This window comes from Pelophylax lessonae (assembly GCF_965119305.1).
Source record: "Pelophylax lessonae genome assembly, chromosome: 1".
NCBI classification, from domain to species: domain Eukaryota; kingdom Metazoa; phylum Chordata; class Amphibia; order Anura; family Ranidae; genus Pelophylax; species Pelophylax lessonae.
In genome coordinates, this window is record NC_138768.1 from 758,599,350 (window position 1) to 758,617,816 (window position 18,467).

Consider the following 18,467-nt stretch of genomic DNA (forward strand, 5'->3'; position numbering starts at 1 on the left):
GAGAAACTGTTTTTTTTTTTTACCGCACAGCACATAACATTACTTTCCTCCACAGCAAACACCACGTAAAGGCACTGAAGGGAGGAGGTGGGTGGAGCGGTGGAGCGATGCAGCAATCGGCTCGGGGGAGAATGAGATCCTCCTACACTGTCGCTGTGCATTCTGGTTCCCTCTCCCCTGGGACGTACACTGGTCTAGCAAGCAAGCTGTAGATTACAATGAAGGCACCGGCATCGGATCGCGGCGGACAGGGAAGTCAATGACTCACTACTTTCACAGATCAGCGGCCATACATTTTCGGCTTTTTTAACCCCCTATCGGCCGAAATGAAATAGTAGCATTTTCGGCCGAAAATATCGGCGGCCGAAATTTCGGTGCATCCCTAAAAATAATATCCCTTTTTAAAGCCAACACTTCATATTCCTGAAAAGTGCCTGCTGTACCATGTACTTGTATGGGAAAGTCTCCTGTTCTCTTTGTATTGCTTCCTTTATGTGAAATCCCTGGTTTTCCTGCTGGTCCCCTTGCTTTCCTATTAAAAACTGACCACACTAAGCAGGAGAGCACACTATGGTCAGTTCTCTAGGTGTACTGGGAACTCAGCCTGCCCTCCTCCAATGATCAGACCTGTCCTGACATGCTCCCCGCTGCACAACGGTTCACTGGGAAGATCAGTGTACTGCGGCTTCTCTTCCCCCAGCTATTATGCAGCTAAGAATGAGAATGTGATCATTAAAAAGGAAAAACAAAAAATTATAAATTTTTTTTTTTTTTTTTTATATACATATACATAAATGTTTTGCCTTCCATTTTTTTTAAACTGAATGGATTGTTCTACAAGGTGATTGTTTACAATCATTTTAAGCTGCCTTTGTTTGACATAGAATTACTTGTGGAGGTCAAAAACAACTCTGTGGAAAGACGGATTCCGATAAAGCTGCTGAAGGTGGCAGGGGGGGGAGGGTTATGTCCCCTCCCACTGCTTGTAAAAACAATCCAGTGGCTAGCTAGCTGCTAGGACTGCTTTTACAAGAGAGCCGACCATCTTGTAAAAGCCGACAGCCTCAAGATCGAGCGGTGTTTGATTCAGTTCTCAGTCTTCGACCCGGCGGGGGACAGATGCAGCATCCACTTAGGTGAGTAATATATATATATATATATATATATATATATATATATATATATACACATACATATACACACACACACACACACACACACACACACATATACATATATATATATATATATATATATATATATATATATACATACATACATACACACACACACACACACACACACACACACATACACACCTCAAACTAGCAGAAGGAAAGTTCAAAACGAACCTTAGAATGTATAACTTTACTGACAGAGTACCGGTAGTTGATGCTTGGAACAGACTTCCAGCAAAGGTAGCGAACCAGTCAACAGTAAGTGAATTTTCTACATGCTTGGAACAATATCTCTATACTCCGACAAAAGGGTTAATAAAAGAAACCAAAAAAATGTATACAAGGGCAGACTTGACTACTGTGTTTTTTTGCGGTCTGTATCTTCCTAGTCTGTGAATTGACATCAGCTTGTAAATTGATTTCCCCGACAGATCCATGGCAGTACACATATCGATCTGTGGGCTCCCAAGAAGACAATCAGGAAAACGATGGCGACCACAGAATTGTGCCATTTTCCCATGATATTAAAGACAGGTTCCTATAGCAGTAAAGGTGTTAAGCAGGGGAATACCTGAGTTGTCTGGATAATGGTGAGGTCATTCATCTGAGAAACACCAGGGCCCATTGCTGCCCGCAGCCCCGCTGTACCAAACTCCATCCTGGCACCAAAACATTTCTTCAACTTTTCTTTGTTCTTTTCTGACACCAGCTGCTTGACCAGTTCAGAGGTTTTAGGATTCTGCACAAAAACAAGTATGAAAATGAAAACGACACAAAAACAAAGCTTCTAACAAAACCCCTTTAGGAGTGCAAATAAACAACCTTTCTCTGTTCAGATCTCTATACAGTGCAGTGCTATAGTAGTGCTCGGCTGATGCCACATGTATCTTACAGGGTAGAGTCATAAGAGTGCGAATCTTAACACATCAACAATTTTCTTTCATCACCAAACTAGGAATACATTTGACAACTTCTTATTGAAAGTGCCACAGCTCTTTGGATCTCATATTGAGAGTTGACAGCAACAGATTCCAAATGCAAATATCACACTTGAAATGAACTCTGGACCTTTTATCTGCTCCTTGTAAATGGGATAATGAGGGAATAACACACACCTGGCCATGGAACAGCTGAGCAGCCAATTGTCCCATTACTTTTGGTCCCTTAAAAAGTGGGAGGCACATAAACTGTTGTAAATCCTACACCTTTCACCTGCTTTGGATGTAAAGACCCTCAAATTAAAGCACATCTTGTTTGTTTCATTTCAAATCCATTGTGGTGGTGTATAGAGCCACAAAGATTAGAATTGTGTCGATGTCCCAATATTTATGGACCTGACTGTACTAGCACATTATGGGACACTTGCCTGCAAACGAAGCCCTCGTCGTCCCCGCTGGAGGCCGCATCCATCTTCGCCCGTCTTCCTTCCGGGTCTGCAGACTCCGGACGTGCTACTGGCCAGAGCTGCGTGACGTCACTCCGGTGCACGTGCACTAGAGCCACCAGCCATGGCACATGACTTTGAAGAAACGGCACAGTCGGCCGTTCCTGTAGTACGCATGCGCCGATGACATCATTGGCGCAGTATACAGTAAATATCTCCTTAACGGTGCAAGCTTAATAGATATTTACAGTACCTATAGGTAAGCCTTATCATAAGCTTACCTACAGATACAAACATCATGGGGGGTTTTACAACCTCTTTAAAGCGGTAGTAAATAGCAGTTGAAGAAAAAACAATCCCCTGAAAGGCAATGGTATAATGTGCTAGTATGCATCACATACTAGCACATTATGAGAGACTTCCCTCAAAACAAACCCCCTCAGTGCCACCCTGTCACTGCTTAGAGGGGTTCCATCTTCACCCGGCCTTCCGTCTGGGTTCGCAGCCTCCGGCTACATGAGTGGCTGGGGACGCAATCCACTGACACCAGCGATGGGGCTTATCACTGCCTCCTCTGACACCAGCGCTGGAGCTTATTACCGCATCCACTGACACCAGTGCTGGAGCTTATTACCGCGTCCACTGACACCAGCGCTGGGGCTTATTACCGCATCCTCTGACACCAGCGTTGGGGCTTATTACCGCATCCACTGACACCAGTGCTGGAGCTTATTACCGCATCCACTGACACCAGCGCTGGGGCTTCTTACCGCATCCACTGACACCAGCGCTGGGGCTTATTACCGCATCCACTGACACCAGTGCTGGAGCTTATTACCGCGTCCACTGACACCAGCGCTGGGGGATATTACCGCATCCACTGACACCAGCGCTGGGGCTTATTACCGCATCCACTGACACCAGCGCTGGGGCTTATTACCGCATCCACTGACACCAGCGCTGGGGCTTATTACCGCATCCACTGACACCAGCGCTGGGGCTTATTACCGCATCCACTGACACCAGCGATGGGGCTTATTACCGCATCCACTGACACCAGCGATGGGGCTTATTACCGCATCCACTGACACCAGCGATGGGGCTTATTACCGCATCCACTGACACCAGTGATGGGGCTTATTACCGCATCCACTGACACCAGTGATGGGGCTTATTACCGCATCCACTGACACCAGTGCTGGGGCTTATTACCGCATCCACTGACACCAGTGATGGGGCTTATTACCGCATCCACTGACACCAGTGATGGGGCTTATTACCGCATCCACTGACACCAGTGATGGGGCTTATTACCGCATCCACTGACACTAGCGCTGGGGCTTATTACTGCATCCTCTGACACCAGCGCTGGAGCTTATTACCGCATCCACTGACACCAGTGCTGGGGGTTATTACCGCATCCACTGACACCAGCGCTGGGGCTTTTTACTGCGTCCACTGACACCAGCGCTGGGGCTCATTACTGTGTCCATTGACACCAGCACTGGGGCTAATTACTGCATCCATTTTCAACAATTTTGAGTGTTAGAATTGCATCCACTGACACCAACATTGGGGGTATTAATGCATCCACTGACACCAATAGTGGGGGTTATTATTGCATCCACTGACACCAATGTTGGGGTTATTATTGCATCCACTGACACCAATGTTGGGGTTATTATTGCATCCACTGACAGCAATATTGAGGGCATTAATGCATCCACTGACACCAATGCTGGGGTTATTATTGCATCCACTGACACCAATGCTGGGGTTATTATGGCATCCACTGACACCAATATTGGGGGTTATTATTGCATCCACTGACTCCAATGCTGGGGGATATTATTGCATCCACTGACACCAATGCTGGGGGTTATTATTGCATCCACTGACACCAATATTGAGGGTATTAATGCATCCACTGACACCAATGCTGGGGGTTCTCATTGTGTCCACTGACACAAAAGCTGGGGCATATTATTTATTGCATCCACTGACACCAATATTGAGGGTATTAATGCATCCACTGACACCAATGCTGGGGGTTCTCATTGTGTCCACTGACACAAAAGCTGGGGCATATTATTTATTGCATTTACTAACACCAATGTTGGGGGCTATTATTGTGTCCACACTACACTCTGTACAATCAGAACTATTTTTTGAATCTAGTGGGACTGCTTTTTAAGACTGGGGTTCCTCAGACCTGAAAATACTGTTATAGCGTGCTGTGACTGAAAAAAGATTGAGAAGAATTGGTTTAAACTATTTAAAATAAAATGAAACCTAAAGTTGGGCTTTAATAGTGCCCCAACACACACCTTTGCCCCCACAACACTCAGCAAGGCACTACCACAGAAGTAAATCATTTCTTGCTGTAGAACAATTCTGCATTCATAATAGTGCAGCGCCTGAAGACACCAGAAAACTCGTTGAGCTCCATTAATTTTTAATGACACCCAAAACAGACTGTTCTGAGGTGCTTTCAGCAGCCACTGAAATCAATGCTTTGTGTGAAGCACACATACACAAGGACTGATATTAGGCCAGACACACACCTAGCGTCTTGGGAACATTTGTTTTGTCAGGCTTTTTTTATTTGCACGTTTCCACGCTATGTGCGCATCTGATTCAATTGCCAAATGTGCCAAAGAAGCGCTGGTACCTTTTTGGGTGATGAATTTCGCACAGACATGCGCCTCCCTGTTTTGTTTGGGATGCCATTAACAATGCGGCTGCATTCACACCTGAGCGTAGCATCTGAGTATTCTGGCCTTTTCTGCGCAATTTTGAGCTTTGGTGATTTTTTTATTAGCCAATAGAGAAAACTATCATTTGTTGCATCATCTGTTGCATCATCTGTTGCATCATCTGTCTGTTGCATCATTTGTTGCATCATCTGTTGCTAGGTATTTCAGCTTTTTTTAAGATTTCCCCTTAGCTTTTATTTTTTTATTATCATTATTATTTATTATTATTTTTTTTGTTAGGGTAAGGCCCCTTTCACACAGGGAGTCCGTCAGGGGGACTCTGTTTTTCTCAGCAGGGGATCGATCCGTCGATCCCCCGCTGAGCAGGCAGATGGCAGCTCTGTCTCCGCGCTGTGAGCAGAGACACAGCTTTCAGGTCCCCGCTGTTCTAGACGGGGGAATCAGATGGTAACAGACCGTCTGTCCCTTCGAATCTGATCCCATCCGATCCGCTGGAGGAATGGAAAAACGGAATTTTTGTAAAATCTTACCTGTAAAATTCCTTTCTCTGAGTCCTCCGACAGTCGCCGCCTCTTCATATTCGTCACATATGGGGTATTAGACTTTGCTCCGAAGGAGTAGCTAGGCAACAGAATATGTTAACAATAAAGCTTTTAACATATCCCACCCTCAAGGGGTGGTCCCCTCAGTCAATACCCTCCTACTTCCTGCAACCATATCTCAGTTTTAGTGGAATAGCAGTAGAGTATACAACCAAACCCCAAAAGAGGGGCGGGGGCGGCGACTGTCGGAGGACTCAGAGAAAGGAATTTTACAGGTAAGATTTTACAAAAATTCAGTTTTCTCTTACGTCCTCCGACAGTCGCCGCCTCTTCATATTCGTCACATATGGGGACGTCCCAAAGCAGTGCAAACATGAGGGGTGGGAAACGCATCCGCGCCGAAAGGCAACGCAGTCTCCGCATCAAAGAAAGGAACCTTACCAAAGGAAGGAAACCAGCTGGGCAACAGCAAAAAACAAGTGCTCAACAGGAGCAACAACCCAGGAAAAGACAAAAAAACAGGGGATACAAAACTTATCCCAACAGCCAGGAGTCCCCAACAAGGGACCCTAGGGAACAGCCGCACTAAGAACCTTGCGGCCAAAGGAAGCATCCGCCGATGCCTGAACATCTACTTTGTAGAATTTTGTGAAAGTGTGCACGGTCGACCAAGTCGCCGCCTTACACACCTGGGCTACAGAAGCCCCATGACGACAGGCCCAAGACGTACTCAGAGATCTAGTAGAGTGCGCCTTCACAGGCACAGGGGGAACCTTCCCCTGCAAAGCATAGGCCTGTTCAATGGTCTGCCTGATCCATTTGGCGATGGTAGAGGCCGAAGCCGCCATGCCCTTCCGAGGACCCTCTGGAAGAACAAACAAGGAGTCCGTCTTTCGAAAAGACTCAGTCGATTTAAGGTAAACCCTTATCGCCCGAACAACATCCAGAGAATGCAATCTCACCTCCTTTGGATGTTTAGGCTTCGCGCACAACGAAGGCAAGACAATATCCTCATTAAGATGGAATTCCGAAACTCGTTTCGGAAGAAACAAAGGATTAGGTCGCAAGACCACCTTATCCAAATGAATAACCAGGTACGGAGACTTGCAGGACAAAGCCGCCAGCTCCGACACTCTGCGAGCCGAAGTGATCGCCACCAAAAAGGCGACCTTTTTGGACAACATAGACAACGAGATCTCCCTGATCTGTTCAAAAGGAGCACGTTGTAACACAGATAGAACGAGATTCAAGTCCCAAGGGGGCAGAGGATCCCGCCTAGGGGGGACCAGATGCCGCACACCCTGAACAAAGGTGCCAACCAAGGAGTTGGAAGCCACGGGACGTTGAAACAGAACGGCCAGTGCAGACACCTGACCCTTTATCGTAGCCAGCGCCAAACGCTGATCAACACCCGTTTGAAGGAAAGACAGCACACGGGAAACCGAGTACGTGCGGGGTGAAAACCCCCTGGACTCACACCAGGCAAAATAGGCCTTCCAAGTACGGTAGTAAACCTTCCCGGAGGAAGACTTCCTCGCGTTGATTAAAGTATGAACGACCTCTGGAGAGAGACCCCTCTCCTTCAGGACCTCGGTCTCAACAGCCAGGCCGTCAAAGCCAGCGACTGTAAAGCAGGATGGTATATCGGTCCTTGAGACAGTAGATCGTCTCGAAGAGGCAGACGCCACGGGGCGTCGACCGCCAGATTCACGAGGTCTGCGTACCAGGACCGGCGAGGCCAGTCCGGTGCCACAAGAATCACCGTGCTGCGTTCCGAGTGTAACCTGCGAAGGAACCTGGACAGCAACTGAATCGGTGGAAACGCGTACATCAGCCTGTACTGATGCCACGGGGCCACTAACGTGTCCAACGCGTCTGCCCGAGGGTCGCGCGTCCTTGCCACGAACCTCTTCACCTTGTTGTTGAGACGAGACGCGAACAGGTCCACATCTGGAAGACCCCACTTCTCGCACAACATCTGGAAGACAGCCGGGTGGAGAGACCATTCCCCCTGATCCAGGGTCTGGCGACTCAGATAGTCCGCCTGCCAGTTCTCCACCCCCGGAATGTGAACCGCCGTTATCGCCGGGACATGAGTCTCGGCCCAAGACAGAATGTCGGCCACTTCTCGAGCCGCTCGGGCACTCCTGGTGCCCCCTTGGTGGTTGATGTAGGCCACCGCCGTGGCATTGTCCGTCTGCACCCGAACCGGGCAGCCCTGCAGCCGGTCCGTCCAGCGATGAAGACAGAGACTTATCGCACGCAATTCCAGAATGTTGATCGGAAGGGAAGACTCCCCCTCCGACCAAGTCCCCTGGGCGGACAGAACGCCCAGAACTCCACCCCAGCCCGACAGGCTGGCATCCGTGGTGATTACCGTCCACGAGATCGGACGAAACGACTTGCCCCCGGACACCAACGGGGACTGGAGCCACCACAGAAGGTTTCCTCTGGTGCGATGACTCAACGAGATTTGAAGATCCAGAGATTGAGGTCGCCCGTCCCACCTGGACAGGATCTCCGCTTGGAGACCCCGCGTGTGAAACTGGGCGAATGGAATCGCCTCGAAGGCCGAGACCATCAATCCCAGACATCTCATACACGTCCGCAGAGACGAGTGCGGAACGTCCCTGAGGGACCTGACTTCCTCCTGGAGAGTCCTGAGCTTGTCTTCCGGCAGGAAGACCTTCGCCTGCACCGAGTCCAGAATCATTCCCAGATAGGGAAGACGAACAGACGGACTCAGTGTCGACTTTGGAAAATTTATCGTCCAACCAAACTCCTGCAGAGTTTGCATCGTGACAGACAGGTCCTTCTCCAGACCCTGGCTGGTCGCAGACCGAACCAGAATGTCGTCCAGATAGCCCAGGACAGAAATGCCCTGGGCCCTCAATAATGCCAGAACCGGTGCAAGCACCTTGGTGAAGACCCGCGGAGCCGAGGCAAGACCAAAGGGCAACGCCACGAACTGGTAGTGATCCTCCGCAATGGCAAATCGAAGGTATCTCTGGTGACCCTCGAAAATGGGGATGTGAAGATACGCATCCTTCAAATCGATGGAGGCCATGAATTCCCCCGGAACCAGGGCAGCCACCACCGACCGCAGGGATTCCATGCGGAACTTGCGAACCCGCACAGAGCGGTTCAGAGCCTTCAAGTCCAGAATTGGACGAACCTTGCCCTCCTTTCTGGGCACGGTGAACAGATTGGAATAAAACCCCCGAAACCTGTCCCGATGAGGCACCGGAACCACCACTCCCTGAGCCCTCAGGTTCCGCACCGCCAGGTGCAGGTCCCGCAAGCGCTCTGGAGACAGTTGAAGATTTGAGGGAAAAAATCTGCTCTCCGGCCGAGAGAGAAACTCGATCTTGTAACCAGATCGAACGATTTCCTGAACCCATCTGTCCCGCACACGGGCCAACCAGGGCTGAAGAAAACCGAGCAAGCGTCCCCCCACCCCAAAACTGGGTGAGGGCGCCCCTTCAGGCCGAACTGTTATGGGCTGCAGATCCGGATTGGCCGGACTTCTGTTTACCAGACCAGGGCTTCTTCTGAGAGCCTTGACCTTTGAACGGTTTGCCCTTGTAGTGCGGCCGAAAGGCACGAAAGGACCCCTGAGGGGGCCGAAAATTAGCATGCTTCTTCCCAGAAGCCCCCTTAGCCTTGGGGAAATGGGGCAAGAGAGTGCTCTTACCCCCGGTGATCCCCTTAATCAACACATCCAGGGACTCCCCAAAAAGGCGAGACCCATCATAAGGTAGATTGGCTAAGGTCTTACGTGAAGATTGGTCCACCGACCAACATTTTAACCAAACCAGGCGGCGAGACAACACCGCCACGCTGTGCACACGTGCAGCCAACGGAACCAGGTCCAGGTCCGCATCACACAGATACATGACACCCTGGTGGATTTGATCCACCATATCCAGGGTCGCCGGCGAGGCCGAGTCGGCCACCAGGACGCGCCTAAGCATCTGCGTCCAACTTGCGATCGCCTGGGCCGCCATGAGAGAAGCAAACAGAGCCTTAAGCATAGAACCCGTAACAGAATAAGTATGACGGGCAAGAGACTCCAGTCTCCTATCCGTGGCATCACGGAACACAGGGGAATCCTCTGCAGGAATCGCAGTGGCTTTGTTCAAAACCGCAATTGCGTGATCCACTGGGGGAGGCACACACCACCTTTCATCAGTGGAAGGCGAAAAAGGATAACGCAGCTTGAATCTACTTGGTACCGCAAAAGGTTTGCGCAGATTGCGCCATTGATCCTTAACAGCGCGCTGAAAATCATCATTGCAGGGAAAAACCTGCGGCGTCCTGCGTTTTCTCTGCGTCCCATAAGCCGCCAAGGCAGCGGGGGGACACACTTCGTCCTGCAAACGCAGCGTTTGCTTAATGGAAGCAATCAACTCATCCATGATTGCAAGCTCTTCAGGCGAGCCAGGGGGAGAATTATCAACCCCCTCAACTTCAGCCTCCACCTCAGACCCCACTAGATCAAGAGAGGAGCGGGACCCCGATAAGGAGGCCCCCGCCATAACAGCCCCATCACCTTCACCCTCAGAATCAGAGGAAAGAGCAACTCTGGGCCTTTTAGTAGATTGAGCAGCCACCAGCATCTGCACCTGAGCAGCAAGGCCAGCCACAATAGTGGCTAAATCCCCCCCCCTGGGGGGGAAACAGCGGTCCCCTGGCTTTCCACCAAAGCTGTAGGAAATTTGCCCTCCTGAGAATCCATTGCCCCTGTAATGCCAGACAACAAAGGGTTAACTGCCCCTTTTAAGCAAGCGCGGCAAGCGCAGCCCACCGCACCACACTCAAGCACAATAAGACCCCCACAGGGAATATGCAAACTGAACACAGGCAATGGATAGCAAGAAACAGAAGGATAAAACCTGAGGAGACCCTCGCCGCTGCTGCTGCCTCGATCGGTGTTCCTGGAAAGAGGAAGTGATGCTGCCAGGGCGCTCTATGTAAGCCTATGGAGGCTACAAGAAAATGGCCGCCATGCATGTAAAACATGCGGCCGGAGCGAGTGTAGGCAAAATGGCGTCGTTTGGCGCCGAAACCGCCGCTCCACAGTGCATTAAAACACACATTACATTCCAAAATCAGAATACATGTCAGATCGCCGCAGCGATCGCTGTATATGCCCAAACATGCCAAAAAAACATGCCCCACAGCACACAGCTTCTCACACTGACCAGTCTGACACACACAGTGTCATACAGCTCCCCCCCCCCCCCCCTTGCAGCCCACAGCATGCAGCCGAGAGATAGGGAGACAAGCAGTGTGAATAGAGGCAGGTTACACAGTCCCAGACTGACACCCCCCCAGACAGACAGGTCCCCACATAAATACACTTACCTCACATGGCGTGGGGGACCCGCACAGGCGAACAAACCGCTGCACATGAGGCAGGGAGAGTCGCATTCAAGACGCACACAATGGGGGTTAAGAAACCGCACAGCGTCCAGTGAGGTAGCCACCTCACCAATCATCCCTGCACCGAACAGGGATGGGTCGTTCACTGTGCCAGGAGCGTTACCTGGCTGAACGCTCGATGGCAGACTGGGAAGCCACTGACCCACGACCTGCGACCAGGGGGATCAGCCCGAGACCCAGTCCGCATGATCCTCTTCATCCGAAGAACTAACTAACGCTGACAAAATAACAGCTAAGTAAAGGTAGAGAGAAAAACTCAAACAAAATTTTAAAAAGAAGAAAGAGTCTGGGACAGAAAGTCCCAGCACAGAGAGAGCCAGCCACTCCTGACAAGCTAGACATTAAAACTGAGATATGGTTGCAGGAAGTAGGAGGGTATTGACTGAGGGGACCACCCCTTGAGGGTGGGATATGTTAAAAGCTTTATTGTTAACATATTCTGTTGCCTAGCTACTCCTTCGGAGCAAAGTCTAATACCCCATATGTGACGAATATGAAGAGGCGGCGACTGTCGGAGGACGTAAGAGAAATAGGGTTTGACGGATCGGATCGGATGTCAGACATGTCTCCGCTGACATCCGATGCCCCATAGATAGGGATGCATAGGGGGACTGTTCAGATCTGCCTAAAAAATGGACAGGCGGATCTGAACGGTCCGCCTGTGTGAAAGGGGCCTTAGAGGTAAGAGTTATGGGCCATACACATAAGATTTTCTTTAGACTTTTTCCTTCAGACTTACCAAAACCATATAATATGAGGTCAAACCTAAACACTTTCAATTTGTATGCAATCAGGCAGGCCCTTGCACTACATAGAAAAGGTAAATCTTAAGGAAATCTAACCACAAAAGTTGGATAGTGTGTATCCAGCTTTAAGGTTAGGTTAGGATTATTTATTATTTTTTTGTTAGGGTAATGGCCTGTACACATGATCAGAATATCGTACAAAGAAAACCGCTTTCGACACAATCATACGATAATCTGATCGTTTGTACACAGCTTTTGTCCACAATTTCCGAAGGCACAAACAAAATATTTTCTCGTACGATACCAGATTGTACCATTTTCGTTTAATCAGCACAGTTTTCATCCAAAAATACAATTGATCACTTCTGAGTTTTTATTCGGTCATATGAGAATTTTCATACTTTGGTAACCTATTGAATTTTTAAGATGGAGTCTAGCATGCCAAAAAGTAAAAAAAAAAACATACACAAATAAATAATAATCATAAACAAATTCAAGAACTGAATACTAGGTAACAATAAATAAAATAAATAACCCCTAACCTTAACCCCTAAGGTCCATTTACACCTGAGCATCGTTTTCAGGCATTTTTTGGCCTTTTTGCAGGTGTTTGGAGGCAGGCATTGACATCTAACAAAAACGCTTGTATTCTGCCAAATAAGCTCATGTACTTTTTTGAGCTTCGGGAGTTTTGCTTCAGGTGACAAAACGCTCAGATGTGAACAGGGCCATTGATATGAATGGGATTTTGCTTGTTGGGCGTTTTGGAACTTCAGAGATGAGCGTTTTACGAGCTAAAAAATGCTCAGGTGTGGACAGAGCATAACCCTTATAAAAATAAAATAATAACTAAGTTAACACCCGAACACAAAATAAATAACATATTATTCATTTTATTTTTCGGGGGTTGGGTGTTTATTTTATTATTATTAATTTATTTAATTTTTAAGGATTGGGGTTTATTATTTATGTATTATCACACATTATTAATTTTTATTTTTTATTTATGAAAGTTTTTAGTAGAGAAAGGCTCAGGCTGTTCGCGTTTCTCATGTGCCCGATTCCGCCAGGAACTCTAAAAATGTACTCCGCTAATCGCAGGCAGTGAGACATTTCCACGTCACAGATTGGGTAAGATCTCACTGTCTGTGATTAGCGGAGTAGAGTGTCGCCTCCCTGGCGGGATCGGGCACGTGGGAACTCAAACACCCCTGAGCCCATCTCTAACTTTTAGTTATTTGTGTATTTATTTTACATTTTTTTTCCTATTAATTACTATTTTGTTTTTTTAATTTTTTTTATTTGAGCAGAAAAACACGAATGGCGCATTTCTATTCATTTCCATGAAAATAAAAACGGTCCAAAAACGCTTAAATCTGCCTGATTGGAGCTACTAAAAAAAGCTCCAAAACTTTCCTGAGCTTCAGGCGACTTGGAGTGGAGATGTGAACCATATCCATGGAGAATAATTGATATTTTTTCTCCTCCAGCGTTTTGGAACTTCAGGCTCCGTTCACATATTGGCCTCCAAGATTCTGCCGGTGATTCCAAATCACAGGACGCCCGGGCGATTCCCATCACTAGGCGCAGTTTTTGCCGCAATTGACGCCTAACGAATCGCAGTAAAAATGGCAAACAGAATCGCAGGACACCTGTCGCCAAAAAGAAAGTTCTTATACTTTTTTCGGGCGACAGGCGTCCCACAATACTGTTTGTGCAATTGTATCGCGATTTGGCAGGCAACATTCTCAGCGAAATGGGAATCACGCGGGCGTCCCACACTTTTCTGTGATTCGGAATCCCAGCGATTCTGTTCGCAATCCAATATGTGAACGGAGCCTCAAACTACAAAACGCTGACGCTGAAAGCGGACAGCCTGACAAAACGGAACACGTTAACACATAAAAAGAACACGTATGAACGCGGACAGGTTACTGCAGCACTCAGTGTGAAGAGAAGAGCTCCCAGGACTACAGATCCCAGCATGCCCTGGTTTCTATGACATTGGCAGCCATGGAAGGTGCTGGAAATGAATGGAAGGAAGGTGTCATGTACAGTACAGGTAAGGGGAGGCTCACCTTGTCCCATTTTAGCCATTCCTCAGCAGCCTGGTACAGCTCTGCGTCACTCCGATCCGCCATGTCCTCCTTCCGCCTGTAACTGCCAGCACCGACCTCGGGGAACACCTAATACAGCCGGGGAAGACGTCAGAGGACCATGTGACCGCTGGACGTGTGAGGGGCTCGACTCTGTCTACTTCCGCATAGAGCTGCCATCTAGTGGTAGAATAGGAGAAGGCGGGGCAGCGATAGCGAGGGAAATCTATCACAGAACAGAGAAATGACAACATTCTGTACAACGTCCTGTAACAACCAGACATGAGAAGGACATTCCCACCTCTGTCCTTTCACCAGTGAAGAGTTAACAATGACGGAAGAATAAGGCCTTCTTTACACTTGTGGCGGAGTTGACCTGTGTTTTTAAAACCCCCATTAAAGTAGAACTAAAGGGAAATATATTCTGGGCAGAGTAGAATAAGTCATAACGCTATATTTTTTTTTTTTGTCTCCTGTGATTTCCCTTCACTTCCTGTCCCATAGACAAAACAGGAAGTGAGAGGAAATGCTTCTTAAAGTGAGAGAATCCCCATTGGAAGATTTCCCCTCTATTCCTGTTCTGATGCCAACCCAAAACGTGCAACTTTTACTTTCTCTTCCAGTGATAACGGTAAACATAACAAATAGAGAGGGTGAATGGGGCCACAGACAGCAATACAGACCTCCTCTAATCCCTCTCCACTAGGGTTGCCACCTCATCCCTTTAAACCAGGACACACATTATTACACAGGTTCTGTGGCTGATTAGGGTGGTAAATAAACTCACTTAGTGTAAGGAGAGCAGATTTTGAAAATGTAATCCGGGGACATTTTTTTTTTTTTTTTATTGGTAAATGGCACAGGACTACATAATACACAGAGTGCTGGGCACAGGACTGCATAACACACAGAGTGCTGGGCACAGGACTACATAATACACAGAGTGCTGGGCACAGGACTGCATAACACACAGAGTGCTGGGCACAGGACTGCATAACACACAGAGTGCTGGGCACAGGACTACATAATACACAGAGTGCTGGGCACAGGACTGCATAACACACAGAGTGCTGGGCACAGGACTGCATAACACACAGAGTGCTGGGCACAGGACTACATAATACACAGAGTGCTGGGCACAGGACTGCATAACACACAGAGTGCTGGGCACAGGACTACATAATACACAGAGTGCTGGGCACAGGACTGCATAACACACAGAGTGCTGGGCACAGGACTGCATAACACACAGAGTGCTGGGCACAGGACTACATAATACACAGAGTGCTGGGCACAGGACTGCATAACACACAGAGTGCTGGGCACAGGACTGCATAACACACAGAGTGCTGGGCACAGGACTGCATAACACAGAGAGCGCTGGGCACAGGACTGCATAACACACAGAGTGCTGGGCACAGGACTGCATAACACACAGAGCGCTGGGCACAGGACTGCATAACACACAGAGTGCTGGGCACAGGACTGCATAACACACAGAGTGCTGGGCACAGGACTGCATAATACACAGAGTGCTGGGCACAGGACTGCATAACACACAGAGCACTGGGCACAGGACTGGATAATACACAGAGTGCTGGGCACAGGACTGTATAATACACAGAGCGCTGGGCACAGAACTGCATAACACACAGAGCACTGGGCACAGGACTGGATAATACACAGAGCACTGGGCACAGGACTGTATAATACACAGAGCGCTGGGCACAGAACTGCATAATACACAGAGCACTGGGCACAGGACTGGATAATACACAGAGTGCTGGGCATAGGACTGCATAATACACAGAGCACAGGACTGGATAATACACAGAGTGCTGGGCACGGGACTGCATAATACACAGAGTGCTGGGCACAGGACTGCATAATACACAGAGCACTGGGCACAGGACTGGATAATACACAGAGCACTGGGCACAGGACTGTATAATACACAGAGCGCTGGGCACAGAACTGCATAATACACAGAGCACTGGGCACAGGACTGGATAATACACAGAGTGCTCGGCATAGGACTGCATAATACACAGAGCACAGGACTGGATAATACACAGAGTGCTGGGCACGGGACTGCATAATACACAGAGTGCTGGGCACAGGACTGCATAATACACAGAGCACTAGGCACAGGACTGCATAATACACAGAGCACTGGGCACAGGACTGGATAATACACAGAGCACTGGGCACAGGACTGTATAATACACAGAGCGCTGGGCACAGAACTGCATAATACACAGAGCACTGGGCACAGGACTGGATAATACACAGAGTGCTGGGCACAGGACTGTATAATACACAGAGCGCTGGGCACAGAACTGCATAACACACAGAGCACTGGGCACAGGACTGGATAATACACAGAGCACTGGGCACAGGACTGTATAATACACAGAGCGCTGGGCACAGAACTGCATAATACACAGAGCACTGGGCACAGGACTGGATAATACACAGAGTGCTGGGCATAGGACTGCATAATACACAGAGCACAGGACTGGATAATACACAGAGTGCTGGGCACGGGACTGCATAATACACAGAGTGCTGGGCACAGGACTGCATAATACACAGAGCACTGGGCACAGGACTGGATAATACACAGAGCACTGGGCACAGGACTGTATAATACACAGAGCGCTGGGCACAGAACTGCATAATACACAGAGCACTGGGCACAGGACTGGATAATACACAGAGTGCTCGGCATAGGACTGCATAATACACAGAGCACAGGACTGGATAATACACAGAGTGCTGGGCACGGGACTGCATAATACACAGAGTGCTGGGCACAGGACTGCATAATACACAGAGCACTAGGCACAGGACTGCATAATACACAGAGCACTGGGCACAGGACTGGATAATACACAGAGCGCTGGGCACAGGACTGCATAACACACAGAGCACTGGGCACAGGACTGGATAATACACAGAGCGCTGGGCACGGGACTGCATAATACACAGAGTGCTGGGCACAGGACTGTATAATACACAGAGCGCTGGGCACAGGACTAAATAATACACAGAGCACTGGGCACAGGACTGCATAACACAGGCAGTGCTGGGCACAGGACTGCATAACACACAGAGCACTGGGGACAGAACTGCATAATACACAGAGCACTTGGCACAGGACTGCATAATACACAGAGCGCTGGGCACAGGTCTGCATAATACACAGAGCACAGGACTGGATAATACACAGAGCGCTGGGCACAGAACTGCATAATACACAGAGCACTGGGCACAGGACTGGATAATACACAGAGCGCTGGGCACAGGTCTGCATAATACACAGAGCACAGGACTGGACAATACACAGAGTGCTGGGCACGGGACTGCATAGTACACAGAGTGCTGGGCACAGGACTGCATAATACACAGAGCGCTAGGCACAGGAATGCATAATACACAGAGCACTGGGCACAGGACTGGATAATACACAGAGCGCTGGGTACAGGACTGGATAATACACAGAGCGCTGGGCACGGGACTGCATAATACACAGAGTGCTGGGCACAGGACTGCATAATACACAGAGCGCTAGGCACAGGACTGCATAATACACAGAGCGCTGGGCACAGTACTGCATAATACACAGAGAGCTAGGCACAGGACTGCATAATACACAGAGCGCTGGGCACAGGACTGCATAATACACAGAGCGCTGGGCACAGTACTGCATAATACACAGAGCGCTGGGCACAGTACTGCATAATACACAGAGCGCTAGGCACAGGACTGCATAATACACAGAGCACTGGGCACAGTACTGCATAATACACAGAGCGCTAGGCACAGGACTGCATAATACACAGAGCACTGGGCACAGGACTGCATAATACACAGAGCACTGGGCACAGGACTGCATAATACACAGAGTGCTGGGCACAGGGAAGGGAACCGGAAGTCAAGAGTTTACAAATGCCCCAGTCCCTGCTCAATGAATGTAAGTATATCGAGAAAAATAGGAGACCAAGCATTCGAAGAGTGTAAAATACCCAATAAAATATTCAATTTCAAAACGTGAATGCACTTACAAATGGTTAAAAATGAAAGCGTCAGCACATATGTAGCAATATTTCCAGGCATTGGGCCTGATGTGGGTCTGCCATGGTCACCGATAACACCAACAGCACATTTAAGCTGATTACCCAAGTGTGAGATTTGAGACAATGAACAGTCCGGCATCTTTGGTTTGTTTTGTTTATTTTATATGGGGATGGGAGAAGGGAATGAGTGGGATGCTCCTCTGGCTCAACTAGGTACAAATTGGAACACTTGAATAAAAATGCCTTTCAGCGCTGACTTGGCGCCGGCTAAATGCCGACC

At 48.6% G+C, this 18,467-nt stretch overlaps 1 protein-coding gene across 1 annotated transcript in view; it reads right to left on the minus strand.

Moving 5' to 3' along the window:
* The window catches only part of PGM2 (phosphoglucomutase 2), a 93,478-nt gene extending 79,315 nt beyond the window's left edge, over positions 1-14,163 (minus strand). The window contains exons 1-2 of the mRNA XM_082252801.1: positions 14,091-14,163; positions 1,750-1,917 (exon numbers count right to left, since the gene is read on the minus strand). Coding sequence (XP_082108927.1) covers positions 1,750-1,917; positions 14,091-14,153 — 231 coding nt within the window. The 5' untranslated portion in view covers positions 14,154-14,163. The remainder of the gene's footprint in view (positions 1-1,749; positions 1,918-14,090) is intronic.
* Between the last annotated feature and the right edge of the window lie 4,304 nt (positions 14,164-18,467).